The sequence below is a fragment of the Parus major genome, chromosome 17, assembly GCF_001522545.3.
Source record: "Parus major isolate Abel chromosome 17, Parus_major1.1, whole genome shotgun sequence".
NCBI classification, from domain to species: Eukaryota; Metazoa; Chordata; class Aves; order Passeriformes; family Paridae; genus Parus; species Parus major.
This window is the reverse complement of record NC_031785.1, coordinates 6,119,720-6,145,305: the sequence shown is the minus strand read 5'-3', so window position 1 is coordinate 6,145,305 and position 25,586 is coordinate 6,119,720. Positions and strand designations below refer to the sequence as shown.

General features: G+C 47.9%; 1 protein-coding gene across 2 annotated transcripts in view; it reads left to right on the top strand.

Moving 5' to 3' along the window:
* LOC107212173 (collagen alpha-1(XXVII) chain-like) overlaps nucleotides 1-25,586 on the top strand; it is a 138,796-nt gene that overhangs the window by 101,038 nt on the left and 12,172 nt on the right. For both annotated transcript variants that reach the window (XM_015645143.3, XM_015645146.3), the window contains exons 35-45: nucleotides 861-914; nucleotides 1,633-1,686; nucleotides 3,557-3,664; nucleotides 16,447-16,500; nucleotides 16,630-16,737; nucleotides 18,081-18,134; nucleotides 18,430-18,483; nucleotides 22,509-22,565; nucleotides 22,723-22,776; nucleotides 23,664-23,717; nucleotides 25,097-25,150. In XM_015645143.3, the coding sequence (XP_015500629.1) occupies nucleotides 861-914; nucleotides 1,633-1,686; nucleotides 3,557-3,664; nucleotides 16,447-16,500; nucleotides 16,630-16,737; nucleotides 18,081-18,134; nucleotides 18,430-18,483; nucleotides 22,509-22,565; nucleotides 22,723-22,776; nucleotides 23,664-23,717; nucleotides 25,097-25,150 (705 nt within the window). The remainder of the gene's footprint in view (nucleotides 1-860; nucleotides 915-1,632; nucleotides 1,687-3,556; nucleotides 3,665-16,446; nucleotides 16,501-16,629; nucleotides 16,738-18,080; nucleotides 18,135-18,429; nucleotides 18,484-22,508; nucleotides 22,566-22,722; nucleotides 22,777-23,663; nucleotides 23,718-25,096; nucleotides 25,151-25,586) is intronic.

Here is a 25,586-nt window from a genome sequence, read left to right as displayed (position 1 = left end):
TAAATGCAATTTCCTCTGTGCTGCTCTTCACTCCCACCCCCCACCTCATCCTCTGCCATGTTTTCCTTGGCAAATCTTCTGACACTTCACTGGAGCTACCCTGTCTCTGGCATCCTGATACTGCATGAGTGTTTCAGCTCCAGTGCTCCCAGCTGGCCCTCCTTGGAGCAGGACATGATGATTTGCACAGACACCCCTTTACCTGCTGGCCTTGCTGGGAAGTTTTGGAGTCAGAGTCCCGTCCTGCTCCTTCTCCAAGATGGAAGGAGTTGGACCAAGAGCAGTTTGCTGTGGGATGACGTTTATGGATGACTCAAACCTTTTTCCCTTGAATCTTCTGCATTTTCTGAGCTCTCTTCCATGCAAAGCAGATCATTGGGTGGGCAGGATGGCAGAGAGCTGCCCTATGGCCATCCTACCCCCACTGCCACATTGGCAAGCTCCATTTGTTTGCCAGCTCCACTGCCTTCTGTTCACTCATCAAACTGCTGTCAAAGATTCAGGTCCTTCTGGAACTGCGGCTAAAAGAGCTGTTGGGGCTTTTTTCCTCCCTCACTGCCACCACACCACATTGCACCCACCCTGCTGCTTGTCTGTGAAGGACCATGCCAGAGAATTCCTTCTGGATCTGCAGCTTCAGGCAGCTCAGACCCCTCTGTGACCCTTGTCCTGCCAAGCATCATTGCAACAGAGCCTGTGAGATGTGTCCTTCTCTGCTGGGCCTTTGAAAACACAGCTGAAGGTGTTTGTGTGGGAGAAAGAGAGAAATAGTCAAAATTAGGAGTGGGATGGGAAGTACTTGGTGCTCCCTCACTGTCAGTAAACAGCTTGTCTCCCCATATGTGCTTCCTTCTTTTTAGGGTGATCCTGGCCTGTTAGGAATCCCTGGAGAGCAAGGTCTCATTGGCCCAAGGGTGAGTATGGCCATCTTCTGGTGGGGCTTCTGTGCCTCATCAGTTCCCCAGAGGTCCTGTCCTTGCTCTCCCACAGCCTGCAAGGGCTGACCCTGTTCTCTGCATCCCATGACCCTCCCAGCCCCTGTTCCTTCTGTGGGTTCCCCACAGAGCCCATCAGCCCCAGCTCAGCAGCCTGAGGCTCTCAGATGCCGCTGTGACACCGAGTGTGAGAGGGGCAGTGTGGGAACAGATGTGGGAACAGACCCCTCCTGTTTGCCAGCGGCTGTGTCCGTGCAGGGCCAGGCACACTGGAGCAGAAGGCAGCTTTAAGCAGGAAACACTGGGTACACTGTGTAGGCATGGGAGGAGGGGATGAATGCGTGGATTGAGGCTGGCAGGGGCTGTGTCCCTTCCCTGTGTGAGGTCAGGAGGATGAAGCAGGGGGAAGCTCCAGGTTCAATGGACTCAGAGTTGCTCTTACACAGGGAAGGAGGGCTTCCCCCAGACCAGCAGCAGGTCCATGGAAGAGAAGCTGTGGCTCAGAATAGAGAGGCTGAATTCCTGCTCTTGCTCCAGGAAGAGCTTGTTCAGCGTTAGGGTATGAGACAAGACACGTGTCAGAGTGCAGGGCTGGGCTCCCATCACTGCAGCCTGGCTGCTGCTGTGAGCCAGCTGCAGGAAGCTCGGGGAAAAGCACATTTAGGCACAGCCTTATGGTGTTTGCTTCTGTCCACAGGGAGAACCCGGGCTGGAAGGGGACAGCGGGCAGCTCGGGCCAGATGGGATCAAGGTAAACCTCACTGCCATGGAGCTGCAGCTCTCACCCACAGCTCTGTGCACTCAGGGCCCTGTGATTCCCAGAGCCAGGATGAGGCCAAGGGGATTATTGGGTCCTCTGTAGAATAAACCTCTGCCCTGCAACCTCTAAGGACTGCAAGCACACTTAACAAACCCCTCCTGTTTCACTCCTCTACCCACGTTTTTTGGCATCTGATCAGATCTCCAAAAAGGTCAAGTTCTTCAAAATCTGGTTTCCAACAATTTGTCTGTTTTGAGTCTTTACAGATCAAATTTCCAGTTAATCAGGAATTCCTGGGCCTGGCAAGGGAAATCAAGAATTGTCCATCACTCTCCCCTGCACCACTGACCAGAACAATGTTAGAGAGTAAAGAAACCAGATCTCCTTCCCTTGGCAAAGCCCCAGGATCTCACTCAGGGTTCACTCTGTGTCTCACTGCTGTGAGTTTGCTACCTTGCCTTTGGAACAGGGCTCTGATTCCTGTCCCTGCACAGCCAGCCTTTCCAAACAGGCCAACAATTTTGTTCCATGGAAAGAAAGAGCAGCCCATCCCACAACAATGTAGTTTATTGCTTCTTCTAGTTAAACTATTTGCCATGTGTCTCTACTTCTGCTTATCTCTGACTGTTGGACCAAAAATCTCTTTCTTAAGGACAATCAAGGCTTCTGTATTCTCTTGCACTGCTGGCTGTGCCCAGGAGCTCTTGAACCAAACCAGCTCTTTCCACCCCAAATGTGTCTCTGGACACTTAACCAGATGTATCTGTGCTCTTATCCAGATGTGATCTTGTTGAGCTCTCCCAACACAGGTGCAAGAGGAAAATGGTTCAGCTCAAGGCTCAAAGCTCAAGGCTGCTTGGCTGCACATGTTGCTCTCAGTATAAAACTGGCCTTTATCATTGTCTCCAGATAATTTTGAGTGGTGATACTGAATAATACAAAATATTTACAATATTTTGTTTATCTTGTTAAAAGAAAAGCAGCTATAAGTTTATTTCTTACACTTCCATGATTGTATTTCTGGTCTGCGTTCCAGGTGGTTGATCTTGCCAAACATTGAAATTTTATTATCTGACAGATTTTTTCATAAATTTCAATGACTGGCTTCACCAGAGGAACTTTAAGTGGGTATTGGGAAAAATTTCTTCGCTGAAAGGGTGGCCAGGCATTAGATCAAGAAGTGCTGGAGTCACTATCCTTAGAAGTGGCACTTGGGGGACATGGTTTAGTGGTGGGCTTGTCATTGCTGGGTTGAAATTTGGATTCATTCATCTTAAACATCTTTTCCAACCCAAATGATTCTTTGACTGTATGATTCTGTAATTGTCAGAGCAGTGATGTGACAGGATACCCACTGCTCAGGCCACAGGTCCTTTACAGGGCACAGTGACACAGTTTCACAGAGTGTTTATTGGAGCCCTGGGCTGATTTCTGTTTGGCAGCAGGAGCCAGCAGCCGCTCCAGACAAACCCATCCTATTAAAAGTCTTTCAGCATCCCAAACTCAGAGCTTCTGGATGACGCAAGGGAGACTTTCAAATCTTGTCTGCCTGCCTCATTCACGTGGGAGGTTCAGGCCTTATTTCAGGAGAAGCAAAGGGGTTCAGGTTACTCTGTGAAATGGGGGAGTTATTTCTCCTTCAGCCAAGAGATTTTAAGGAAAAGAAACCTGGGTTTGCTCCTTTTTTTAAATGTCAAGCGTATTATGACTCATCCTCATTCATCCTTTTGCTTGCAGGCTCTCTTCCTCTCAGACTCCTGAAATATTAATTATGTGGTGGGGTTTTCCCTTGCAAGAGCTTTGCACACTGACCCATGTGTTGTGTGGGTATGAAAACTTCCCACCCTCTTCTCTTCCACAGGGAGACAAAGGAGAGCAAGGCCCAGAAGGAGAGAAAGGAGAAAAAGGCAGTGAAGGACTGAAGGGAAAAGAAGGACCTCCTGGATATCCCGGCATCCCAGGTGTCCGAGTGAGTCTGTGAACCAGCCCTTGGTGACCCCTGGGTTCCTGTAGGGATGAGTTTGTGAACCAGGACACTGCTTTAGGGCAGGAGGTCACCTGAGACATAACTTGTAAAAACTACGGTAAAGTGTGTTGTTTTCATGAAAATCTATGTCCAGGAGATGTTTTGGTCTGTCAGCTAGAGAACTGAGAATGTGAATCTGATCTGCCACAGGCTTTGGGAAAGGGTGCCTCCCTCCCACACACCTGTAAGATGGAGCCCACACAGTGTCAGAGGGGGAGGCCCAGAGAGGAGCTGGTTTTTCCCTGGTCGCCACAGCTGGCTTGGGCCTGGAGCTTGGAACTGGCCACCTTGTGCCTTCTCCGATGGTTACTTGCTTGCTTCTGGTCTTCCCTTCTAAGATTTCCCCATTAAATATAGAAAACAACTAGAAGAAATCAGCAGGATATGACTCCTGAATCCTCAGTGAATATCCTGGGCATGTCTGGTTCACGTGGAGGCCTGATCTTGGTGCTGTAGAAAAAAAAAGGTTCTGGCCCTGAGATGAGAGGAAGGAGGGTGGTGTCAGGTGGAAGAAAGCTCTGCTCCAGTGGGCTGCTCTGCAAGTCAGGCCTTCCTGCTTGAAATGTGGAGTTTATCAGGTTGATGACATGGTTTATTCATTGTGATTGCTGTCTTGGATCAGAGTTATCAGCAACAAGGGCTTGCAAGGCTCATTCCGCAGAGGGGCTGCCCAGCTCAGTGGGATGCACTGCTCCCCTGTGGCACGTGTCTTACCCCTCATGCTGCTGGGGAACACACCAGCTCCAACCCCACTCATCTGTGGAAAAGGAACAAGAAGCCCAAGTTTAAAGGCAGCTCTGAAATCCCAGCCCAGGCTGGATGGGAAGCAGCAGGGCCAGGAGGTACCACCGAGCTCTGGGTGGATGCTCCGTGGTGAAACACTGATTTTCCTTTTGGTGGTGGTGTGGCTGGCTAAAAGGAGGGCAGGGAAAAGGGTGTGAGGGGATGGAAGCAGAAAAAGAGTTGGATTTATGTTATTTTTGGGCTGAGGTTGGGATTTGAGCACTGACTCGACTAGAAAGTGGAAACATTGGCTTCATACTGTAGTGCAGCACCATAAATGTGCAGAATAAGCCTGTAGTCCTGCCCCAAATAAGGCCACCCTTGGCCACAGGCCCATGCACCCAACAGGGAGCCCTTTCAGGACTGGGATCATACCACAGGCAAGGGTGGTCCCCAACACCCCAGCTCCTTCCCAGCTGCAGGCTGGCACAGCTGGACAGTCGCCCTCCATGTGCTGTACTTCTGGCTGGTTCATGTGTTTATATTGTGTATGTTTTAAGAACCAATAAAAATACTAAAATCATGCAAAAGCCATATTAAGTTATAAAGTATAAAATACAGATTCTCTCAGACTCTGTCCCTGCTGTTTGCCAGCATGTCCCTGGGAACATGATGCTGTTTTCTGTTTTATTTAAAAAAAAAAAAAGAGTCAATAGAGCCAAGATTCCTGCTCATAATCACTCCCTTTCGGTTGGTTTTTTTGGGTTTTTTTTTTACTGCAGAGTGCTATATTTCCATTTACTATTCTAATATACTTCTTTGTATTTCCTCATGCTTAAACTCAGGCAGACTTTCAGACCTGCATAGGCTCCAGATAGTGCTGCCTCCCCTGCCAGACACTGTTACCTAATACACAGGCTGGTGTTCCTGTGCTCACTGAGGTCATTTAAATATGGAAGTCCTCTGACAGAAGCATTTTCCTCCTCCCATTACTGAGAATTACATTCTACATTCCAGTGGAAAGTACAAATATCAGTGGGATCTTCCTTAGATTTCTGTCAAGGTTTTCAGTTCAGAGGTGCAAACTGCTAGAGGGAACTGCAAGCCCTTCATTTCCAGCTGAAGGTTAGAAGCTGGAATATCCAGCCAAGCCACCCTCTGGAGGACACGCTGCAAAAGCCACCACAGGCACAGCCCACCACAAACTGCACAGTTCTGTTAAAGACAGAAGTCTTTAAGGCTACTGGACTAAGATAACAAAAAAAGTCTTGTAATGGGGAAGTTATGAAGGTTGTTCACCCAAGGGCAGATGTCAAGGTGACAAACTCCTGTCCAGGATTTGTGTGGTGGCATGGAAATTTGCTGGGGAAGGTGTTGGAGGCACTTGGATTGCAGGAAGAGGGAGCATGTTGGGTTTGGGTGCTGCAGATACTGAGGGATTCCACACCAGCCTGTTGTGAATGGTTTTAATACTTCTGATGTGACTGTGTTCTGCTGTCCAATAATCAGTTTAGATGGTTTTAAGGACCTCATCTTTAGCTATTGCACCTGCATTTGGCCTCTCCTCACACCCCCAAGTCCTTGCATCTGTGCTTCACCACATTCCTGCGTGGATCCACTGATGTTTTCCTGGGCTTTTCCTCAGCTCCAGTATTTGTTGGGAAATCCTGCTCAGCTACAAAGGGGACAGGGAAGATGTTGATGCTTCTGTGCCCTTCGCAGGGGAGATGCACTCAAAAGGATCTGTGCAGTTACCTGTGCCAACAAACTGAGCTCCATTTGGGGGTGTGAAGCTCATCTTCTGCTTCTGGAAGAGGTTGGTGTTAGTTTGAGGAAGCTGATGCCCATCTGCAATTGTGGACACAAACAAAGTTCTCCTAAACCTTGGCTTGTCCCTGTGTTACTCCAGAAGGGGGACCCACAGGGACATGCCCTCCATGGACAGCAAAAACATCTGGAAAACCCTTTCTCATCACAAGGTTCTGCAGCCACACCACGTCTTGAAGGTTTGTCCTTAGTGCCAAGGAAATGTTTAGTCTTAATCTTTATTTTGCTTATGTCTACAGGAATGTGACACTTCACTATCAAGTGTCCTTGTGACAGATGTAGGAAATGAGGTGCCAGATTGCTCTGAAATGATCTGACTTCACTGCTGGTACATTTTCAGCCCGTTTTGTATATCCTGGCCTGGAGCAGAGGCTGGTGCTGGCAGAGCAGGTACAGGAGCTGGGGAATTTGGCACAACCAGCTCACACCTAACATGGCAACAGGCCAGCATGAAGGATGGCAGGAGAACAGAGGATCTGCAGTCCTGGAGCTCCCTGGAGATGGCAGATGAAGGGATGTACCCCAGAGCAACTCAAAGCTGGAGGAAGCACAGAGGTTCTGTGCCACCCTTTTGGGTCCTGCAGAAGAGAGACACTCACCTGGTGACCAATGGAGTCAGCAGAGGCACATCTGGCTTTCCTGAGCAGGGCTTTATTTTCCAGAGCATCTTCCTGATGCTGATAGCACATGCCTGCCTGAGCACAACCAAACTTCCCTCTGTGCTCAGGAAACGTTTTTCAGAGATCTTTAGCTTTAACTTGGCTCAGCCCTTTCCAGCATTAATATATCTGAAAACTGGTTTCCACTGTGGTTTTGAATCTCAAACAGAAAGCAGCAGGGAGGCCCCAGTCAAGTCTCCAGGGGTAGTTTGTACGTGTTTCAACGCCAGTGGATTTCTGAAAACAAACCTGGCAGCTGAGATGGTCCATGAGCTTCACAGCTGTGGCTGGCAGGGCTCGAGGCAGCTGGAGCTGAGATAAATGAGTATCCTCTATCTTTTGGTCACTTTGTCCAAGTTCACACTGCTCCATTCAGCCCCAGTTCCTGCTCAGTGGAGGGATGAGCCAGTTGTCCCCCTGGCCATGAGAGAGAAATCAGAGCATCAGTGCAAGATCCAGCTGGAATTTCCAGAGCTGTGCACCTTTCCTGAGCTGCTCACCCACATATTATCTCCTCCCAGAGGTTTCTGTCTTCTAACACAAACTTGTTGCCTTCACTTGACCTTGACTCTCTTCTAAGCATGACCATTTTCCCTCTGGTTTGAACAGCAAAAGGCTGAAAATCCCTTCCTCTTGCAGAGCACCAGGGACTGTTTGGGCATCTGCTTTCAGAGACTGGCTGGAAATCCAGACTTTTTGTATGGGCAAGGCAGAACAAGGATATTCTCCTCAGTGTGTGGAGACACTGGAAAGTACAACAGCCTGGTGAACTCTGGCAAGGCATCCATCAGCAGGTGTCATGGTGTGGTTTGCCAAAATAAAAAGATCCTTTATGTTCTCGTCTGTAAGGCTGTGAGGGAATAGTGCCACAGAACCTGAAACACCCAGAGGACATCCCTGGAGAGTAACCTGCATTCACAAAGGACCTGACTGCCCATCAGAGCTGCTCATTGCATCAGAGGATGGTGAAAGCCAGAGGCTGAAGTCACTGGTGTGCCACCAACAGCCTGGGCACAGGCAAGTGGGCCCTGAGAGCAACAAGTGCTTCCCTCTACTGCTTCTCCTCTGCAGTGACAGAAAATGTGACATTTCAGCCCTTCCCTGGAAGGATGACAGATCCAGGGGTGGCTGAGGAAGGCCCAGACCAGTTGGTGGAGGGAAGAGATGGGTTTCCAGCTGCACTCTGTGGCTCTGCACTGTGGTTTCTACAGTGTGCTGTTTGCCATACACAGCAGACATCTGATAGCAAGGGGTTTACAGTTCCAGGAAAGCAATTTGAGAGCCTGGAAGTACTGAAATACAACATGCTCTGAAACTAGAAATTCCCTCATTGTTCAGCAAAGCTGGGAGTCAAGTTCTTTCCACTTCAATTTTAACCTGAAATCCTATCTGCAGTGTCATTCGAGCCATGTCAGGACTTAGAAAGCTTTGAGCCAGACACTCCAATGGTCTAAATTGCCATAAACAATTACATCAGAGAAGATCTTGCTGCATTTCCCGGCCCTGCTATGGCATGCAGATGTGCACCGTCAGCCCAGAAGAGCTGGAAGAGCTGTAAATCCTTTTGCTCTGGTGCAACAAGATCCAAAGTCCTTTCATTTGCTCTTCAGGAGGAGGGTAGGGTGACAGAGCTGGGCTGGGCTGGAGAGCTGAGAAGGTTTTTTGAGGAAATGCACAGGATCAAGCCACACTCAGCCCAGTACAGAGCATAGAGTGAACTCGTGGCTTTTGGCTCTGGTGCTGTGGTAATTCCCCAGAGCAGCAGCAACCCCACACACAGCTCTGGATGGTGTCCTGAGGATCCTTCCCATCACATTTTTGTCCCTCTCTGATCTACAGGCTCCAGTCCTGAAGTGGAAGGAGGGCTTTCTGGCCAGGATGGACCTTCTGCTCTGAGCTAGCAGAGCTGCTCCAGCAATGCCATGCTGAGATGGGGCTGCTGTCTGGGCTCTGCAGTGCCAGAGCAGAGCAGGAACTTCTCATCCAACACATTGCTCTTGCACAAAGTTGTCCAAACATCACTTACAGCAGAATTTGTCCCAGAGTGGTTTTTGCTCTTTGTTCTTCTCTGTTTCCTGCCACTGAAAACATGATTCAAAGGTTTTCTGCAACAAAGTGCTTCGCTCTGCTGTCGCTGAATCCAGCCATTCACTGCATGCACATGAGCCACAGCTGGCAGCACCACATCCATGGCATTCAGCTCCCTGAAAACACTGAGGTTGCCGAAGGACAATCCTGGAGTCACCGCTGGTTTTAATCTCTGCTCTCCATGCAGAAATTCATGGGTTTTTTTGATAATGTACTGAGCTGTTGCTTCCTGGAAAAGCTGTTTTTGTGCCCTGGACCATGGGCTGTCTGTGGAGTAATTACTTGAAAGAAATTTGTTAAACTCCCCCAGCTAGAGGGTGTGGGGTCACCCTCTGGCTGAGCAGAGGAAGGAATGGAGAGCACCAGGCTTGGTGTGCAGGGCAGGGCAGTGTGTCAGTGGTATCAGCCAGATCCTCACACCCTTAACCTTAGCAAATGAGTGGTGTTACTCCAAATCCTGCCCTTGAATAATGTGTTAGGAGTAGATGCACAAGATAGTGAAGTGGCTTGCCCAGGGTCATGCAGGAGATCAGTGGTGGCAGAGGGGGCCCAGGAGATCACAACAGGCCATCCCCCTGCCCTACAGCCTGTTCTTTCCAGCAGCTGCTGTATCAGTGGGGCCAGCTCCAATACTGGAGCCCAGCCTCCAGAGCTGAAGGTGTTTGCACTTGAGTTACAGCCCTGGAGTATCATTACTCATGCAGATCAACACCCACGAAAGCCATAAGCAGGTATTTGTCCTGCATCAAAAACCAAAGGTGGATGAAGTTGCTCAGAAGTGCAGTCAAATATGCTGAAAACCTCTGCTTTGAAGAGTATGAGACCAGGAGTCAGGGTGATGCCTCTTTGTGGAGCTGCAGGCCTGGTTCTCCCTGGGCATCTCTGCCCATAGCTGCAATTAGCTTCTCCTGCCTTGATTCTCCACCGTGCTGGTGGCCCCGGGGTCAGCCTTTTCTGAGCACCCCACTTAGTGGAGAGGCACATGCTGGATTTTGTTGTTTGGGTGATACTATTGTGTGGGATTTTCCCCCTTTTTTTTGCTATTCTGCTCTCTGTGACTCAGTCCACCAAATCCATTGAAACCTTTGGAGCAGGCCAGCGTTGCCTGTGAGCCCTGTGCATCCTACAGGGAGTCACAGAGCTTTCCCAATCCCAAGGGAGCTGCTGCTTGCAGCAGCTGAAGCTGCTCCCCTGCAGCTGAGGGGCCGTTCGGCCCTCACAGGCTCTGCTGCTGGGGGAGGCAGGCTGATCCCAGCTGGTCTTCGTTTAGAGTTAATAGGAGTCAAAATGAGCCAGAATTTGAAATAAATCCCATTGACTTGGCACGCTTTCTTTCCTGACTCAGACGAAGGAGACACACTTTTTGGGCAGTTGCTCCAAGATTCCCCTCCTTATTGCAAGAGAGGATTTCATTCCCCTCCTCTTCCTCAGCCCCAGGGCATCTGTGTCCTTCAAAAGGAAGATATTAACCCTTAGTGTTTGGGGGAGTGTCAGTCAGAGTTGTGCTACCCAGGTACTCTCTTTTCTTTTCTTTGCCATTGTCAAATTCTGATACTAATTTTTGGGGGCATTTATGTTGCATTGTGTATAAAATCTTCACAGCTCAGTGGGGATGAGGCTTTGCACTTTTCCTACACTTCCCACTCATCTATCAAGCATTTCAGTGGCACCTTTGTCTCCTGTGCTCTTAAAGATGAGGAAGTAAAGGCAAAGAGAGTGGGGATAAAAAGGATTTTCCCAGAAACAGCTAATTAGTGGCAGTTCAGAGCTATCAGACTGACCCAGAGCAGCTCACAGCACACAGCGCTGCTCTGTACATGACTCTGCTGCCTTACACTGTGACTGCTTAGGAAAATCAAGTTAAATAGACCTCCTCCTCCTCAAAACCGAAAGCAGCAAATCTCAGAGCAACAGCTGCATGCAGATAAGAGTTTGCTCTTAAGGAGAGAGTTCAGGATACACAATTTTGGGTTGGATCCCCATTTTAAGCTGAGGAGCTCATCTGAAAGGAAAGTCACAGCAACTCTGGCTGTAGTCTTGCCATCCAAGACCTTTTTATAGGATTTCCCCAATTTGCTGCTGCTTTGAGCTCAGCCAGGCAGCTCTACCTGCACTCCCCACTCGGGTTTCCACAAGCAGGCCAAGAGCCCATTACTTCCCAGTGCTCCCAGTGAAACCCTCTGAACCTCACAGCACAATCAGGTCTTTCTTCTCGAGAACAGTTGAGTCTTTCTTCTTTCCCCATACTCATTCAGGAGCTGCTGCCCTGTCTCCTCCCCTTCCAGACTACTGCTAGGCAGAGTGATTATGAAATGTGTTTCTTATAAATCCAAAACATTTATGTCTTCAAATGCCCGGCCTAAATAATCCCACTAATTTCCTGAGTGCTTGTGAACTGTCCTCCATGGGGGGAGGCTTCTCTCGATCAAAGTTTATTAAGTAGAGGTTCTCATATGGAGACATTGCTGAGCAGTAGGAAATTATATGGGGCTTTTTCATTTCCCTTTAAATGAGCTCACTGGCTGGGCCTGGACAATATGGGCATGGTCATCCTATGGTTCATGCTTCCTACCTTTATTGCTGCTTTAGGTTTCCTGCCTTTTTCTCATTCAGTGCCTCAAACTATCACTTTTTTTCTTTTTATTTTTCTATCACCATGTAACTTCTTTTCCTCTGCTTAGTAGCTGTATTCTGGTGGTTCTGTTTCTTCCTGCCTCGTTTTTTGGGAGTGAGGAGTGACCTCAGACCTTCACTCAATGACATCCAGAAAAAAATAGTTTGAAAATATCCTGCTGCTCCACAGCAGTCCTGAGCAACCCTGAGGCAATCTTTGGGAAGCTCTCCCACCAGTTCTGTGCCCTCCAGAGCTTCCTTCCTGTGCTGTGCTGCAAGGAAGGCAGGAATATATTTGCCCTCTGGAATGCCAAGAGCCAAAGCAGGATGGTGAGTCACATCTCTGTTACCACTTCCCCGACCCGTTCCCTGCAGCAGGAGCATCACTGGCTGTGGGGAAGTTTGGGTCAGGATTTTTGCCCTGTTTGTTGTTTGGCTCTGTTCAGGGCATATCTCTCTGCAGTTCATTCAACTTCCTTGTTTTGTTTTTCTGGATGTTGTTGTCAGAACATAGATTTCAACTGCTGATGTCTGGAGAATTTAAAGCTGAGCTGCTCATCTATTTGCTCCCACTAAACGTTGCTGTTGTGCTGGGCAATAGATCTGACTTTTCTGTCGAGGCCATCAGCAGCTGGAAGTCTCTTTTTCTTTTTCTTTAAAAATTAACCAATTTGCATTGGAAAATAAACCATTCTTCTTTCCCTTAGGGGAATATCTAAGGCTATACTTAAAAAAAAATCCTTGTAAATCTGTGTCCTTACTGAAGATGACAATGAAATTTTAAACATGCTAGACTTAAGACTATATATATGTATTTTTTTTTGCTTTCCTTGGATACTTTGGCATATCTGAAGGCATGTGACTTAATAAAACTGCTGCTTTCCACTGTCCCTGGTCACAAATACCATCATCATCTGGAGGTACTGATATGCTTCTCTAGTAAAGAATGCAGAATCTAAAGAGAAATCACCATTTAAAAATAGTCCCACTGACAGAAGAAGCTTGGAAAGAAGATACATTTTCTCAGCAAACCAGTAACCCAAAGCATACAACAAAATGTGTACAAACCCAGGAACAAAAGCACTGAGTGTTCAGTGCCTTGGCACAGTGACCCAGCTGATGTGAGTCCAGCAAAGGGAACTTGGATTTCATTATTTTGATGTGCAGGCTTTTGTACATCTTCTGCCCTCAGTCCTATCTCTGCTAAAGAGAGGAGAAAACTTAGGAACCTTAGGAACTTCACACTGCAGTAGAAGAGGTACCAAAAGGTGACACATTCCCAATGAAGTTTGGGGAGAGCCTGGATGAAGATATTATCTCATTGAATTTTATTTTTATCTTTTTTTTTTTTTTTTTCTTCCTGTTCTGATTTTTCTTTCTGCCCTGATATTTTTCATCACTGGACAGATGAGTCAGAAGAATGGAGACAGAAAGAATGGGACTATTTTTGAAGGCTACAAAAGATGTTTCTGGGCTTTTTCTTCCCTGTGCAATGTGTGGAGTGTGGCAGTGCAGTGATTTCTGGGAACTGTGCAAACCTCTGCATGTGTGCCCTGGGAACATCTGGGATTGCAACAGCAACCACATCTGGATCATCACAAGTAGAGATATCGCATATCTGGGAACCCCAGACAAGTGTTGAACTGCCTCTAAATTCATCTGGGCAGAATTCCTGCGCAGTTGGAGAAAGCATATCCAGGAAAATCAGACACATGGTAGGCTTCCCACTCACCAGCAGAGCTTGCTGGCCAAAGTCCTAGAAAGCGTGCTGGGAGAGCACAGAAATATCCCTGACTGATAGAGCTTATTCCTCCCGAGGAGATGACTCAGTGAGTCAAAATCTGAGCCACGTCTCTGCCAGTGGTGTCGCCAGCGTGGTTTGACCCATTTTTTTATGCCAGCCAGGCTTTTAACTAGTGGATGAGAGTCAAGAACAGCAAGGGAGGCTTGGAACGAGGTCTCCATGGCTTCCTGTGAGTGACAGCTCATCTCGCTGTCACTGACAGGAGCTGGTGATGCTGCCAATGTTTCTTTCTTCAGCAATGGAGAAAGAGCTGCACCCAGCTGGAGGATCCAGGAGAGCCTTCTGGAGCAGATGAACAGCCCTGCTCTGTGATAAGGGGAAAATGGTACAAGGAGTTCATTGCAGCCCATATCTGTGTTCACATCCACCTCTGAGGGAAAAGACAAGCTGAAGGAGCCCTGAGGAAGCTGGAGAAGCTCTTTGTACGTGGCACAGTCTCACTGTGCATTGAGCTCATTTTTGTGAGCAGGACTGTCAAAGTTTGGTTTGGTTTTTGTTGTTTACCCTCTCCCAGATGACTCTAACCCCTCTATTTGTACTCCATGATGGTGAGTGCAAGCAGGAACCTGAATGCTGGCAGATTTTAGGAGCAGTGTGGAAATTTTGTTTCTCAGATAGGAAAATTTAAAGCCTAAACTTTAAACTTCTCAAAAAACAAAGACATTTTCCAATGCAGGGTAGAATCAAGTTTCAGTCATGAAACTTCCATGGGAGATATATCCTGGTGGAGGGAGCCAGGCTGTACTTCAGGCTCTTCTGAATTAGCTGTGAGATCCTGGTGACCTCCCCATGAGCAGGGTTCACCTGCTCTGCCCAATGACAAAGAGTGTGTCTCATCAGTGTGCTGGTACCTGCATTTTTTACAGACAACAGAACACATTCTCAGCCTGGGGGTGGAACCTCTGCATGGAAATCTTTGTTTCATGAGCTGCCACAGCACTGCAGTTCCAGGAGCACATCTGAGTGTGCAAAACTGCTCTGCTGGAGAAGACCAAGGGCTTGGCCATCACCATGTTAGGAACAGATCTAGCTAAAAATGGGCTTTCTCCCATCTCCAGAAGCATCTAGTGCTTGTGCTTCCACAAGCTCTTAAAGCACAGTCCAGGGAGACTGATGGAAAAACAGTATGCAACTGATTAAAAGCCCCAGTTGTCTCTTTATTCAGTCACATCTCATTTTGGCAGCAAAGTTTTGTGAGTGATTCCACTCTTCCCTCTCCAAATTTTTAAGCCATAATGTGCCAGGGCACTGCTGCAGAGCAGGGGCTGTGGGAGTTACAGTGCTTTAGGTGCTGAGGAGCAGGTCCCACAGTGAGCTGCTGTAGAGCTGGAAGGGTCTGGCCATTTCTGATGCTTTCATTAGTGAGGGCTTCTCTGTATTCCTGTCAAAAGTGTAAATCATGTGGGTGATGCTGGAGGCTTGGCACCCATCATCTACTGCGGCTGCTCGGCATCTGTGGGAAAGTAGTTCCAAAAGTGATCTCTTGGAAAGTGGCAGCAAAAAATAGCACACAAAAAAAAAAAAAAAAAAAAAAAAAACCCTGAGCAGTGTGGAAGAGACACAGAACAAGGCTCATGTGCTCCTCAGCGGGGACCTGTCCTTTGTGAAGCCTAATGGTGTTGGCAAGGTGGGCTCCTGAAATGTTTGACTTAGGTAAAATGGAGCTATTCCCTCTGGGGAAGTGAACTGGCACAAGTCTTTAGGGTTGGAATAAATCTGAATTGCTCCTTTGTGTTCAGAGCAGGCACTTCTGAGGCCTGTGTTTCAGATCAGAGTGAAAACCCCCTGATATGTCTCTCTTTATAAGTTGCTTTTATTCGGCTGAGACTGCAGCACTAATCATGGTGAAAATTATACCTTCCCTTAGCTGGGAGGCAGGGGAGCAGAGGGAGAGATGTAGTGGTGGTGTGGAGATGCTGTTGAAAAGTTTGTCACAATTGCCAAAAAGCATGAGTTATTTTCTTCAGTTATACTTTTTGCTTCTTTTTGTCAAATTCAAAATATTCTGTCTCCCTTGCAGCCAGCAGGGTCAAACACTGGAAAAAATGAGCTCCCTGATGTCCCTAAGGAGAGACTGCTGAATTTAGCTGCTCATCATGGCACATTTCTGTGGTGTGGGTGTGAGGAGGGGCAGCAGGTTCTGAAAGCAGTTCAGCATTCCTGTCTGTGCTTGCCACAGATCCCACCTGAAGTTTTGCATCCCACTGCATTTCAAGAAGCCTGATCAGAAGATTGTGGCTTCTGCATGTGGCAGTAATAACAGAAATAGAGGGAGGGGGTTTTCACTGTGAGCAGGAAGTTGTGTGTGGAGAGAGAATGAAACCATTGTCTGTTTTCACAAGGTAAAAATAAGGAGAAGTGCTGTGGAATCAAAGATTCTATTGGTAGGGCCCTGAAACTATATAACAAGGTTATAAATTAGGTTGATACCTAATTTAGTGCCAAAGTTGATGAAGGATACAGCTCTTGGTAGAATAGTGGTGCAGAGATGGCAGCTCAGGTGCAAACCAGAGGAAACCTTCTGTGGGAATCAGGGTAAATGTGTTTTCCACATTTCCTCCCATTCTGTAGCAGAGGCTGGGTAGGTGCATTTCTGGAAATCCTTCTTTTGCACCCTTGGAGACAGATGGACACATCTGATGGCAGTTTTCCATGACCCACCTATCTTCAAGATGTCATTTTAAAGTCATCCTCATCAAAATTATCACAGTATCACCTTTCAGCTGTGTTGCCCAATAGTCACCTGAGCACAAAGACCTTTCCACCTTTAAGCAATGAGGTTTCCTCCATGTGTTGGAGCAGCTAAAGGCCAAACTCAGCCATACCCCAGCTGTAGCACCTGTGGATTGTGACCTGCACCATTTCCTGGCCTCCTTGTTGGCCCCCGTGGGTGGGTGAGGATGCTCTCAGGTTTGTGTGTGCTAGGGAAATGCCTTGGGAGTAGCTGGTTGGGATGAGACTTCATTGCTTTCCCATTCCAACAGCTTGTTGGTTTTTTTCCCCTCTTCCAGGGACCAGAAGGGAAACCAGGAAAACAGGGGGAAAAGGGCAAGCCTGGCCAGAAGGTAGGAGCATCTTTGCTAACACAAAGTTAGCAATCACAGCCTGCGGTTCTCCCTTTCGTTACTCGTCTCGGATATTTTCCTGCAGAAGAAGTTTTGTCCTACACTGATGTCAGCTCCTTTGCTCTGCAGGGCAGCAAAGGCTACCAGGGGCAGCTCGGCGGGATGGGATCCCCAGGGAAGCAGGGGCCGAAGGGGAACCAAGGCCCTAAAGGATCCCGAGGTACCCTGGGACCGATGGTGAGAAGAGCTCTGCAAACGGTTGAACACAACACAGAGAAACCTGCCTGGCAGTGGTGGGCACGGGCCTGAATGGAGCAAAGAGCCCAGCAGAGGCTTCAGGACACTGAAAGGGAAATGCTGTTAGATGGGTTTAATTGGCCAAAACATCTCAACCCTTGTTCCGAGCAGCGCGGGAGAGTCCACGGGGGTGGTTGGGTCGGTGCCCCGTGAGCCCAGCTCACGTTGCATCGAGGCAGTTCTTCACAACTCCCCAGATAGGCTGAAATTGCTCAAATATTGGGGATTTTTCCTCAGCTGAGTGAGCTGATAAGCTATTTTTTGCTAAGATCTTCCCCTTTGAGACTGCACACTCATGGCAAGAGCTGCTTCCAAGTCAAGCTGTGTTGTTATTAGGAATTCTGCCTTGGATTTCTGCCCTGTTTCTACACCCACTCTTGATCTACTTATCTAAAACACTTGGAGCAAGAAGAAATATAGCATGGAAAGGGTTTGAACAGGGTACTGAAGGTGAGGCTTCCAGAGAGAACAGCCATAGTATGGCAGAGAGGGGAGAAAGTTAATTTGTTTTAGGCCCAAGAGAAAAATACATTGGGACAGCAGTGGTACATAAAAGTACCTCCCATGCATTGCAGGCTGGTTAGGAAACTTCTTACACTCTATTTGATAGAACTTAGTGCAAAATCAGGAATTTATGAACTAGAAGTAGTGGTGATATTTCAGAACAGTAGCAAATGAGTGATGGAGTGAAGGTTCTGCTGATAGTGTTTAACTGCACTAAAAATTATGGCCTCACCATATATTCTCCCTTAATAGTTTTTGGCAAAGCCTCCATGGATTATTTCACAAGGAAGAAAAGCAATATCTGAGCAACACTCTATTGGAGTGGACATGTCTCTGTCTTGTGGAAATGGCTTTATTCCATGCTAAATGGAATTAAATGGAAATTCTGTGACTCACTTTAATCTGATGATCTGATTTAAACCCTTTTGTTCACTTTGCTAAAGATGTTATTCTGGTCTGTGGAAGTCAGGTGGAGTTCCTTGCACAACACTAATTTGGATATAGAGACATGCAGGAAGGCAGATGAGGAGCACACAAATGCAGCCATTTCTGACAGCAAATCTGAGTGAGGTGGGGAATCTCTTGCTGTAGGCTGGCAAAGGCACAGAAAGGCCTCCTGGGGTGTCCTGGTGGCTGCAGCAGAGCTCACTGGTGGCCAGGATGAGAACTAGCCACAGTCCCACGTGGTGCTGAACTTTGCCTTGCACAGCCCAGTGCATCCCCCTCTCGTGCTAACACCATGGGCTGCTCTCTCAGTCCCTCTGTCTTTGCCTCTCCAGGGAGCTCCAGGAAGGATGGGCGCTCAAGGGGACCCAGGCTTAAAGGGTTACCAGGTAAGGGTTTTATTTTCATCTCCCAGCTTTTATCTGTTCTTAAACACAACAAAACTGCTACTCCAGGATGCAAATTTTTCTTAAACCATGATTTATTTCTGATCTCGAGTTCAGTTCTTTGTTGAGTCTCCATCTGCACCACCTGCATTTGGTTCATCTCTGCCCATGTGACCCACGTGTCCCTCCAAAGCTGGCATAAACCACCCAGGGCTTGTGAGACCTGGCAGGGAACCAGGGAGGACTTTCAGTCCCACAGCTCTTTCCTGCCTCCTCACGTGCTGTCTGCTCTCCACAGGGACATGCAGGACCACCGGGGCCGATTGGACCACCAGGGCCAAAGGGGGAAAAGGTAAGTTCAGGGCTTTGGCCATCTCATTTCCCCTTGAATGAGTCCCAATGCTGTCACTCCCATGCATCTGCACTCTCCTCACCCTGTGGCAGAGGTTCCTCCTCAACCACACAGCCACTTACACAACCCCTGAAAGCTGCAGCCTTGCCTCTGCCAGTCAGTGCCAGGACACCCATGGCACCAGCACGTGCTTCCCAGACACCACATGCCCTCGTGCCAGAGGCAGAGCCAGCAGGAGCCCTGAGGATGTGTTCTCCCTGCACCCACAGGAATTCGGCTCAATCCCCAGGCCAGAAGGAATCAGACCCACAGCTTTCTGTGATGGGGTCAGAATAACTCCCTGCACAAACAGCTGATCTTCAGCTGCTGGCGTTTCTCCTCTGCATGGCCCTTGCTCCATGTTCCTTGTGCCCCACCTTTCGACAGCCCCCTGGCTGCAGCTGCCCTGACTCAGAGCCCTCTTTCCACGGTGGCTTTTCCCTGGTGTTTTCCCCCTTTTGCTGAGTCAGCACAGCCATAACCAGTTCAGGCTGGAGCAGTGACTCATGCTTTAATGGTTTCCTGTCGGCTCCACCGGCCCCTTGGCGCTCCCAGAGCTGATGGTGTCCTTCACATGCCTTCCACAGCCATGCTCCCTCCCTCCCCACTGAGATCTCTCTGCAGAAGGCTCTGGGGAGAGCTCGTTGTGACCTTCCAGAACTTAAAGGGGGCTGTCTAAAAGAGGGGAGCAGCTTCCTACAATAGGACAAGAGGGGATGCTTTCAAAACAAAAGTGTAAAGATTTTGGTTAGATGTCAGGAAGTTCTCTAATCAGGAGGATTCCAGGGCTACCCCATCCCTGCAAGTGTCCAAGACCAGGTTGGATGGGACTTGGAGCACCCTGGTCTGGTGGAAGGTGTCCCTGCCCATGGCAAGAGGTGGAAGGAGATGGGTTTTAAGGTCCCTTTCAGCTCAGACCATTCTGTGATTCTCCTTTGGTGTGGGAAGGGAAGTGATGGTGATGGGGACTGGTCAGTCATGAGGTCCCCATGAAGAAGAGAGATGCATGAACTCTTTCTGCCCATTTTCTACTCCTCATCACCAAGACAGCATTCAGCTTTGCCTCTGCACACAGGTGGGAGGGCAGCTGTAGTGCAGACAGGAGCTTCATCACTTACAGAATGAGTTTATAAGGACCTGCCCTTGCTGGGGCTTTGAATGGATCCTTTCAGCTCCTGGTGTCAGGATACCCTGTTCACATTGTGCTCTGCCTGGAGATTCCCCGTGCACCCAGGAATCCCTGAGGCAGGGCAAGCTGTTGTGTTCTACTAAGACATTTACACGATTGAGATGTGCAGATATGTATGTCTATTGCTTAAATTGCAGCTGTAGTTTTATTTGAAAACATTTAAAGTTGCCATCTTGAAAGCTCCTGTAATTTCACTAGCAAATGATCCCCAAATCATTCATCTGAAGAGCTCAGTGGAGCATTTTGCATTCACCAACAAGATGTTGCTCTGCAAAGGACACTAGAAAAGCACCCCCTGAGTGGATCTGGTGTCAAAAGAGCACAGCAGCGTTATGATAAATTAATTCTACATGCAAGTGTCCAAGCTGAAGCCTGATGAAGCCACCAAAGCGTCCAATGCAACCTGCTAAGAGCAGTCAGCTCTGTTAATGACCACTGACAGCTGGATCTCCTCATTAATGCTCTCCTGGGATGCCAGTGGGTCTGCTGACACCTTGCTGGGGAGCAGAAGGAGGAGATGCTGAACCAGGAGGGCACAAAATCATGTACTGAGCCTCCAGCACCACTTCCTGCAGCATCCAGGTGCTCCACAAAATCTTGCATTGAAGTTTTCCTACCCACCCTCCCTCATCTCCCAAGAGTTGCCTGGACCCCAGCCTAAAGACAGGCAGATTCCTTCCCTCCAGACATCTGTAACCTCTCACAAGTGTGTGAACACAAAAATGGAAGCCTGAAAGTGAGAAAGAAAGAAAGAGAAAATGGGAACGGGGCTGTGAGTACTCTGTGAGCTTTAAGTAATGTGGTAAATGGAGCTGTGCTGAAGGGGAGGATAAAATGCTGGGGAAGATCTTCCATTTGTCAGAGAAGAAAGCAGTTTGGAGAGAGGCACTGCTGTGGAATCCTGCTCCCTTGTGCCATCCCAGCCAGCTACTCCACCACATTTCATACATTTGCAGCTCCTCAAAGAGGCCTTGCTCAGAGCAGACGCCTGCTCTTGGCAGCTGCTTAAAGCAGTCCAGATGGGATCCTTTTAAAAATTACAAACTGGTGTATCTCACTTTGGGACAGGAGCCAACAACAACAAGCCTTCCCTTCTTCTCCATGCATTTTCCATTTGTATCCTAACATGTTTACTTTGCTGCCCTTTACTCTAACTTTTTTCTCTGCAACTTTCTGAAGAATTAGAGCAGACCTTTCATCTCTCTCTCAAGCAGCTGAGGCACCAGGAAGCTCTGGAGGAGCTCGGTTTCACAGCCCTAAAGCTGACCAGGCTGCAGGATTTTCTCAGGCAGGAGACAGAGAGGGGATTAGCCTCAAGAGGAAACAAAGTCACAATGGGGAGAAAGTCTGTGAGTCTTGATGCTCTTCAGGGATCCCCAGAATTAGGAGTTTTCTCTGAGTTCATCACACTCATCTCAGCTCCCGGATGGCAAAGGTGTGCACATCCAGCTTGGGAAGAAGCAATCAGTGCCAAGACTTCTGCATAGCAACAGATGCACTGGGATGATTTTTTTTTTCCTGAGAGTTGAGAAATGGTGGCTTTGTTTTCCTTCTAGTCAACATTCCTTAGATAGTGGTTAGAAAGCAAACCAGTTGCCAGGTATTTTGCTGCTGGCTTCCGGCAGCAAGTTCAGTAGCGCTGGAAACCATCGGCAGAGCCTGTGAGGGTTTGCTTCCCCTCCTCTCTTCTCTGCCACCCAAGTTTCTCTCAGAGGCAGGCAGGCTCACCTAGAAATTTCCCAAGTGTCCTTATTATCAGCAGCTGCAGCTCCAACAGGAGAGTAGGCCAGAGAGAACATCAAAGAGAAATGTAAATACACCAGAAAGGGCTGGTGCGACCACTGAGAGTTACACAGGTCTGTGAAAAACTTGGCTCTGCAGTCTTTGGAGATTTGGATCTTCTTGAAGCACCCAAACACCCACAATACAGCAGCTCCACTGTGCCAGAACCCCCCAAACTGCATCAAAGGAGCTCTGAGACTTGCTCATCCTAAGGAGCCCAAGTGCCAGAGACTGCTATGGAGCAGTCAAAAGCTGGAGGAGCTGGAATGTCGCATTCTTCCATGGGGAGCAGAGAAACAGCCATCTCTGAGCTGGACTCCAGAGAAAACAGGACATCTTGACCCTGAGTGACTTTCACAACAGAATTTAAAAGGATAGTGTCTCTGTTAAGTCTTAAGGGATCTTTCTGTGGATGTTTTGGAGGGACCTCAGTCATAAATAAACCGGGTGATGTTATCTACCAGCCAAACCATGAGCTCTGAGCTCGTGCTGGGGAGCATCCCAGCAAGGAGAGGAGTGTGTAAGGGGCTGTCTCACCTGGCTGATGGTAAAACAAGCCCACAGTGGTGGCACACAACCAAGGAGCCCATCCAGACCACCCGTGCTCTCACAGCAGCCCAGACAGCACTCAGCCAGGGTGGGGAAATGCTTGATTAAAGAGTTTGGTTGAACTGTCAGCAATAAAATTCAGAGGCAGAGAGCTATTTCCCATATTGTCGTAATTACATCCTGCTTGCTTAGTTTTAGGAATTGTTGAAAATAACCCCTTGCACCTGGTTACTTAAGGAGGAGAGTTAGACCAGGCAAAAACAACCACCAGAAATCAGGAAAGCAATGTGAAGAGTCAGTGAAACAAACAACAAAAAAAAATTGTTTAGTCTTTCTTTGGATGAAAAGGGAGTAAATTCAACAGAGGCTTTGACTTCCCATGATACAGAAGGACTGGATTGGGTCTGTACAGGAGCATCTGCTCTAAAATCTGCTGTTTATATTAATACTAACATTTTATTCACAGGGACAACAAGGTGATGATGGGAAGGTAGAAGGCCCACAGGGACCACCTGGAGACAGAGTAAGATGTTAAATCCCTTCTCTAATCAATCCTGGAGTGATTTTTATGGGTGGATTAGTTGGGTTGCAGCCTTACTTGCAGAGCATGCACAAGCCACTGAGATATTGCCGATGACAGCTTGTGTACATCCCCCTCAAGTCTTTTTGTGCTCTTGTAGGGCCCCATTGGTGACAGAGGTGACCGAGGGGAGCCTGGAGACACTGGTTATCCTGTGAGTCTTGTTCCAAATGCATGAATCAAAAATGTTTGCCTTGGGGAAGTGCTCCCAGTCCACATCAGCCCCAGTTCATAACCTGCTGTTGTCCCTGCTCAGCTGCTGCACACGGCTGTGATTCAGACAAGGAACAATTCAGTGGTCTTTACCTAAAGCAGTAAAAACATTGCTGAAGGCAAGAAAGTCAGCACCTCACCCTGCCCTGCACCTGCCTGAGTGAGGCTAAAAGAATGAGCAGGACCATGTGAGCACAGGTCTCTGTGATTATCAGGGAGACATCCTAGACAAGGTGTGTGCAAGAGAGTCCATGTCAGTGCTGGAAAATTTTCAAGACTGATGTGCCCGTGGCTGTAGATTCTGTGAACTTTAAGATTTGGAGACTTCCAAAATCTTTGCAAGATTTCTCTCAAAAGCAAAACCAGGGCTATGAATTATCCTGCTGTGCTCCTTATACCCTCTTTGCAGGACATTTTCAGATGATTGGGGCTGATCTGCAAAGGCTCCATGAATTGTTACCTCCATTCAAAAGCACCTGGTCAGAGTGAGCCATTACAGTAATTTACAGAAGATTTTGAATTCATTAGAGTAGCAGTGCTGCTGCCTTATTTTCTAGGACAGCTGTCTCCAACTGTTCACTTCCATTAGTGCTGTGTGTATTTTGGGATGCATTAGAACACCTTCTTTGCTGCTTAGCTGGTGATGAGCAGTTCCTGTTTCCAAAGCATATCCACAGGAACATGGGCACTACCCACAACTTTGTTTCTGTATCAGCAGAATGCAGGCACGTGTGTCTCCTCCTGCCCCTTAAATCACTTTACATTCATTTTTCTTTCTCATTGCCACAAAAGAACAAAGACATGTTCCCTCTCTGTTTTTTATTTAAGGGTCAGGAAGGGCTTGATGGAGAAAGAGGAAAACCTGGGCAGCAAGGCTTACCGGTAAGAGATGCTGTTTATTGTGAGTGTATTATTATTCTCCCCAATGCCTCAGGCAGGGAAGAAAGTGGGAAGTGGGAAGGGCTGCAGTTAAGAGTGTGTGGTGAGTGTGAAATGTGGACATTTCCATCAGCCAGGCCTATGGAATGGACATTTTGAGCCACATTTGAGACTTATAAATGGGTGACAAAACAGGGAGCACTCCCAGTGCCTGTTTCCAAAACCATCCTTTCTGAATGGTCCATCAGGGACTAGAAATCTTAGGAGATGGGTGGTGGGAGATGACAATGACACTGGGAAGGTCTGCTTGGTAGTGATCCATTTGATGTGCTGCTGGTCCAGTGTGAGGTGAAACCGTATTATTCTACTTGCAAGTTGTTTCCTCTCAAACTAGTGAAAGACTTTGTGAAAAACTAAATTAAATCCAAACTCAAGGGAAGGACTTGTTATTCCCTTGTTATATACAGTAGCATCTGATCTTTATATGTGGCAACTGTGAGTGCAGCAGCACATTAAATGTAGCTCATATTGGGAAATAAAGTTGAATCGATTCCCACTCTTTATAAGGATGCTGGGAAGAGCAACAGACTCTATTTTGGGATTAAAATGGTAGTGCTCTGTTATATGGCCCAGAAATGAGTAGAGCTGCTGCATTCCCCAGTGGATGTCATTTATTTGGGGGTTGTAGCCCCTCAGATGATTCAGATGGAAGCAGGAACTTTGGATTGTCTCTAGTAAAGGTCCATTAGAAACGTGGCTCAAAAACAAGCTGAAAAAGGAGAGTTTTTGCAGGGAGTCCTTCCTCACCATTTATTTGATGTTAGTCCATAAATTGCCACTGACACAAATATAGACCAAAAATCCAACCTGGCTGCCCAGGAGAAAAGGCTGAGATGGGTGTGATGGGGAAGAGACCAGTAAGAGAGCAGTGATTTACCCTCTCTGCTTTACTCCATAGGCAGTTTTCTAACACCTGACCCCCAGGTGAAACCAAGGCAAGGGCTGCAGTGTGCAAAAGGGAGATGGCACCAGCAGCCTCTGTGTGAAAACTGCTCGTTCTGCACACAGGCTCCTTCCTGCCCCCTTCCCAGCACTGCTGTCCAGGAGCCATCTGGAATTTGGTGAATGATTTCCACAAATACAGCCACCACCCAAGTGCAGGGCAGAGTTGCTTCTTCCCCAATGACACCCTGTTAAATTCTCTCTGGAGACAGTCCCTTGCTCCTTTTTCCCCAGGGGCCTGTCTGAGTACAGGCAGTTTCCCTGAATTGTTTCCATACAGTCAGCGTTACTAGGGCACAAAAAATGCTGTTCTTTGTACTTCATGCAAGATACTGCCAGAAGAGAATTTTAAGCAGATTTTTCTTGTTTATGTTTTGTAGGGAGATCCTGGATCACCAGGCAAGCCAGGAGCAAAGGGATCCAAAGGTGAAGTGGTAGGTTTCAGCAGGGTGGATTTACAGTGTCCCAAGTCTAAAGAAAATCTCTAATTAAGAGGACTCTCATGGTTTTGCCCAGCACATGGGATTTTTGCTAATGGTCTGTTCCTTGAAAGGCTGTGGAGATCCTTGTGGGATGGCTGTAAACTTTAAGCCCAGTGGTTTGTTGGCTTTGTGGAGCTGGGGAGGATTAAGACAATTCCAGCTCCAGCATGATGGGTGATTCTTGGGCAGGTCTTTAGTCCCTGCCATGGGTTGTGTCTCTTTCCCATGCCCTGTTTGTGCTGTCTCCAGACACAGCTGGCTCACCCAGCCCCAAGGAGGGCTGAGCCAGGCAAGAGTCTCTCCCTTTCATTTGAACCATGAACTTCTCTGGCTTGAAACCTTCTGGGTTTGGAGTCCATTTATCCATGGAGTTGTTCCTTGGAACAAT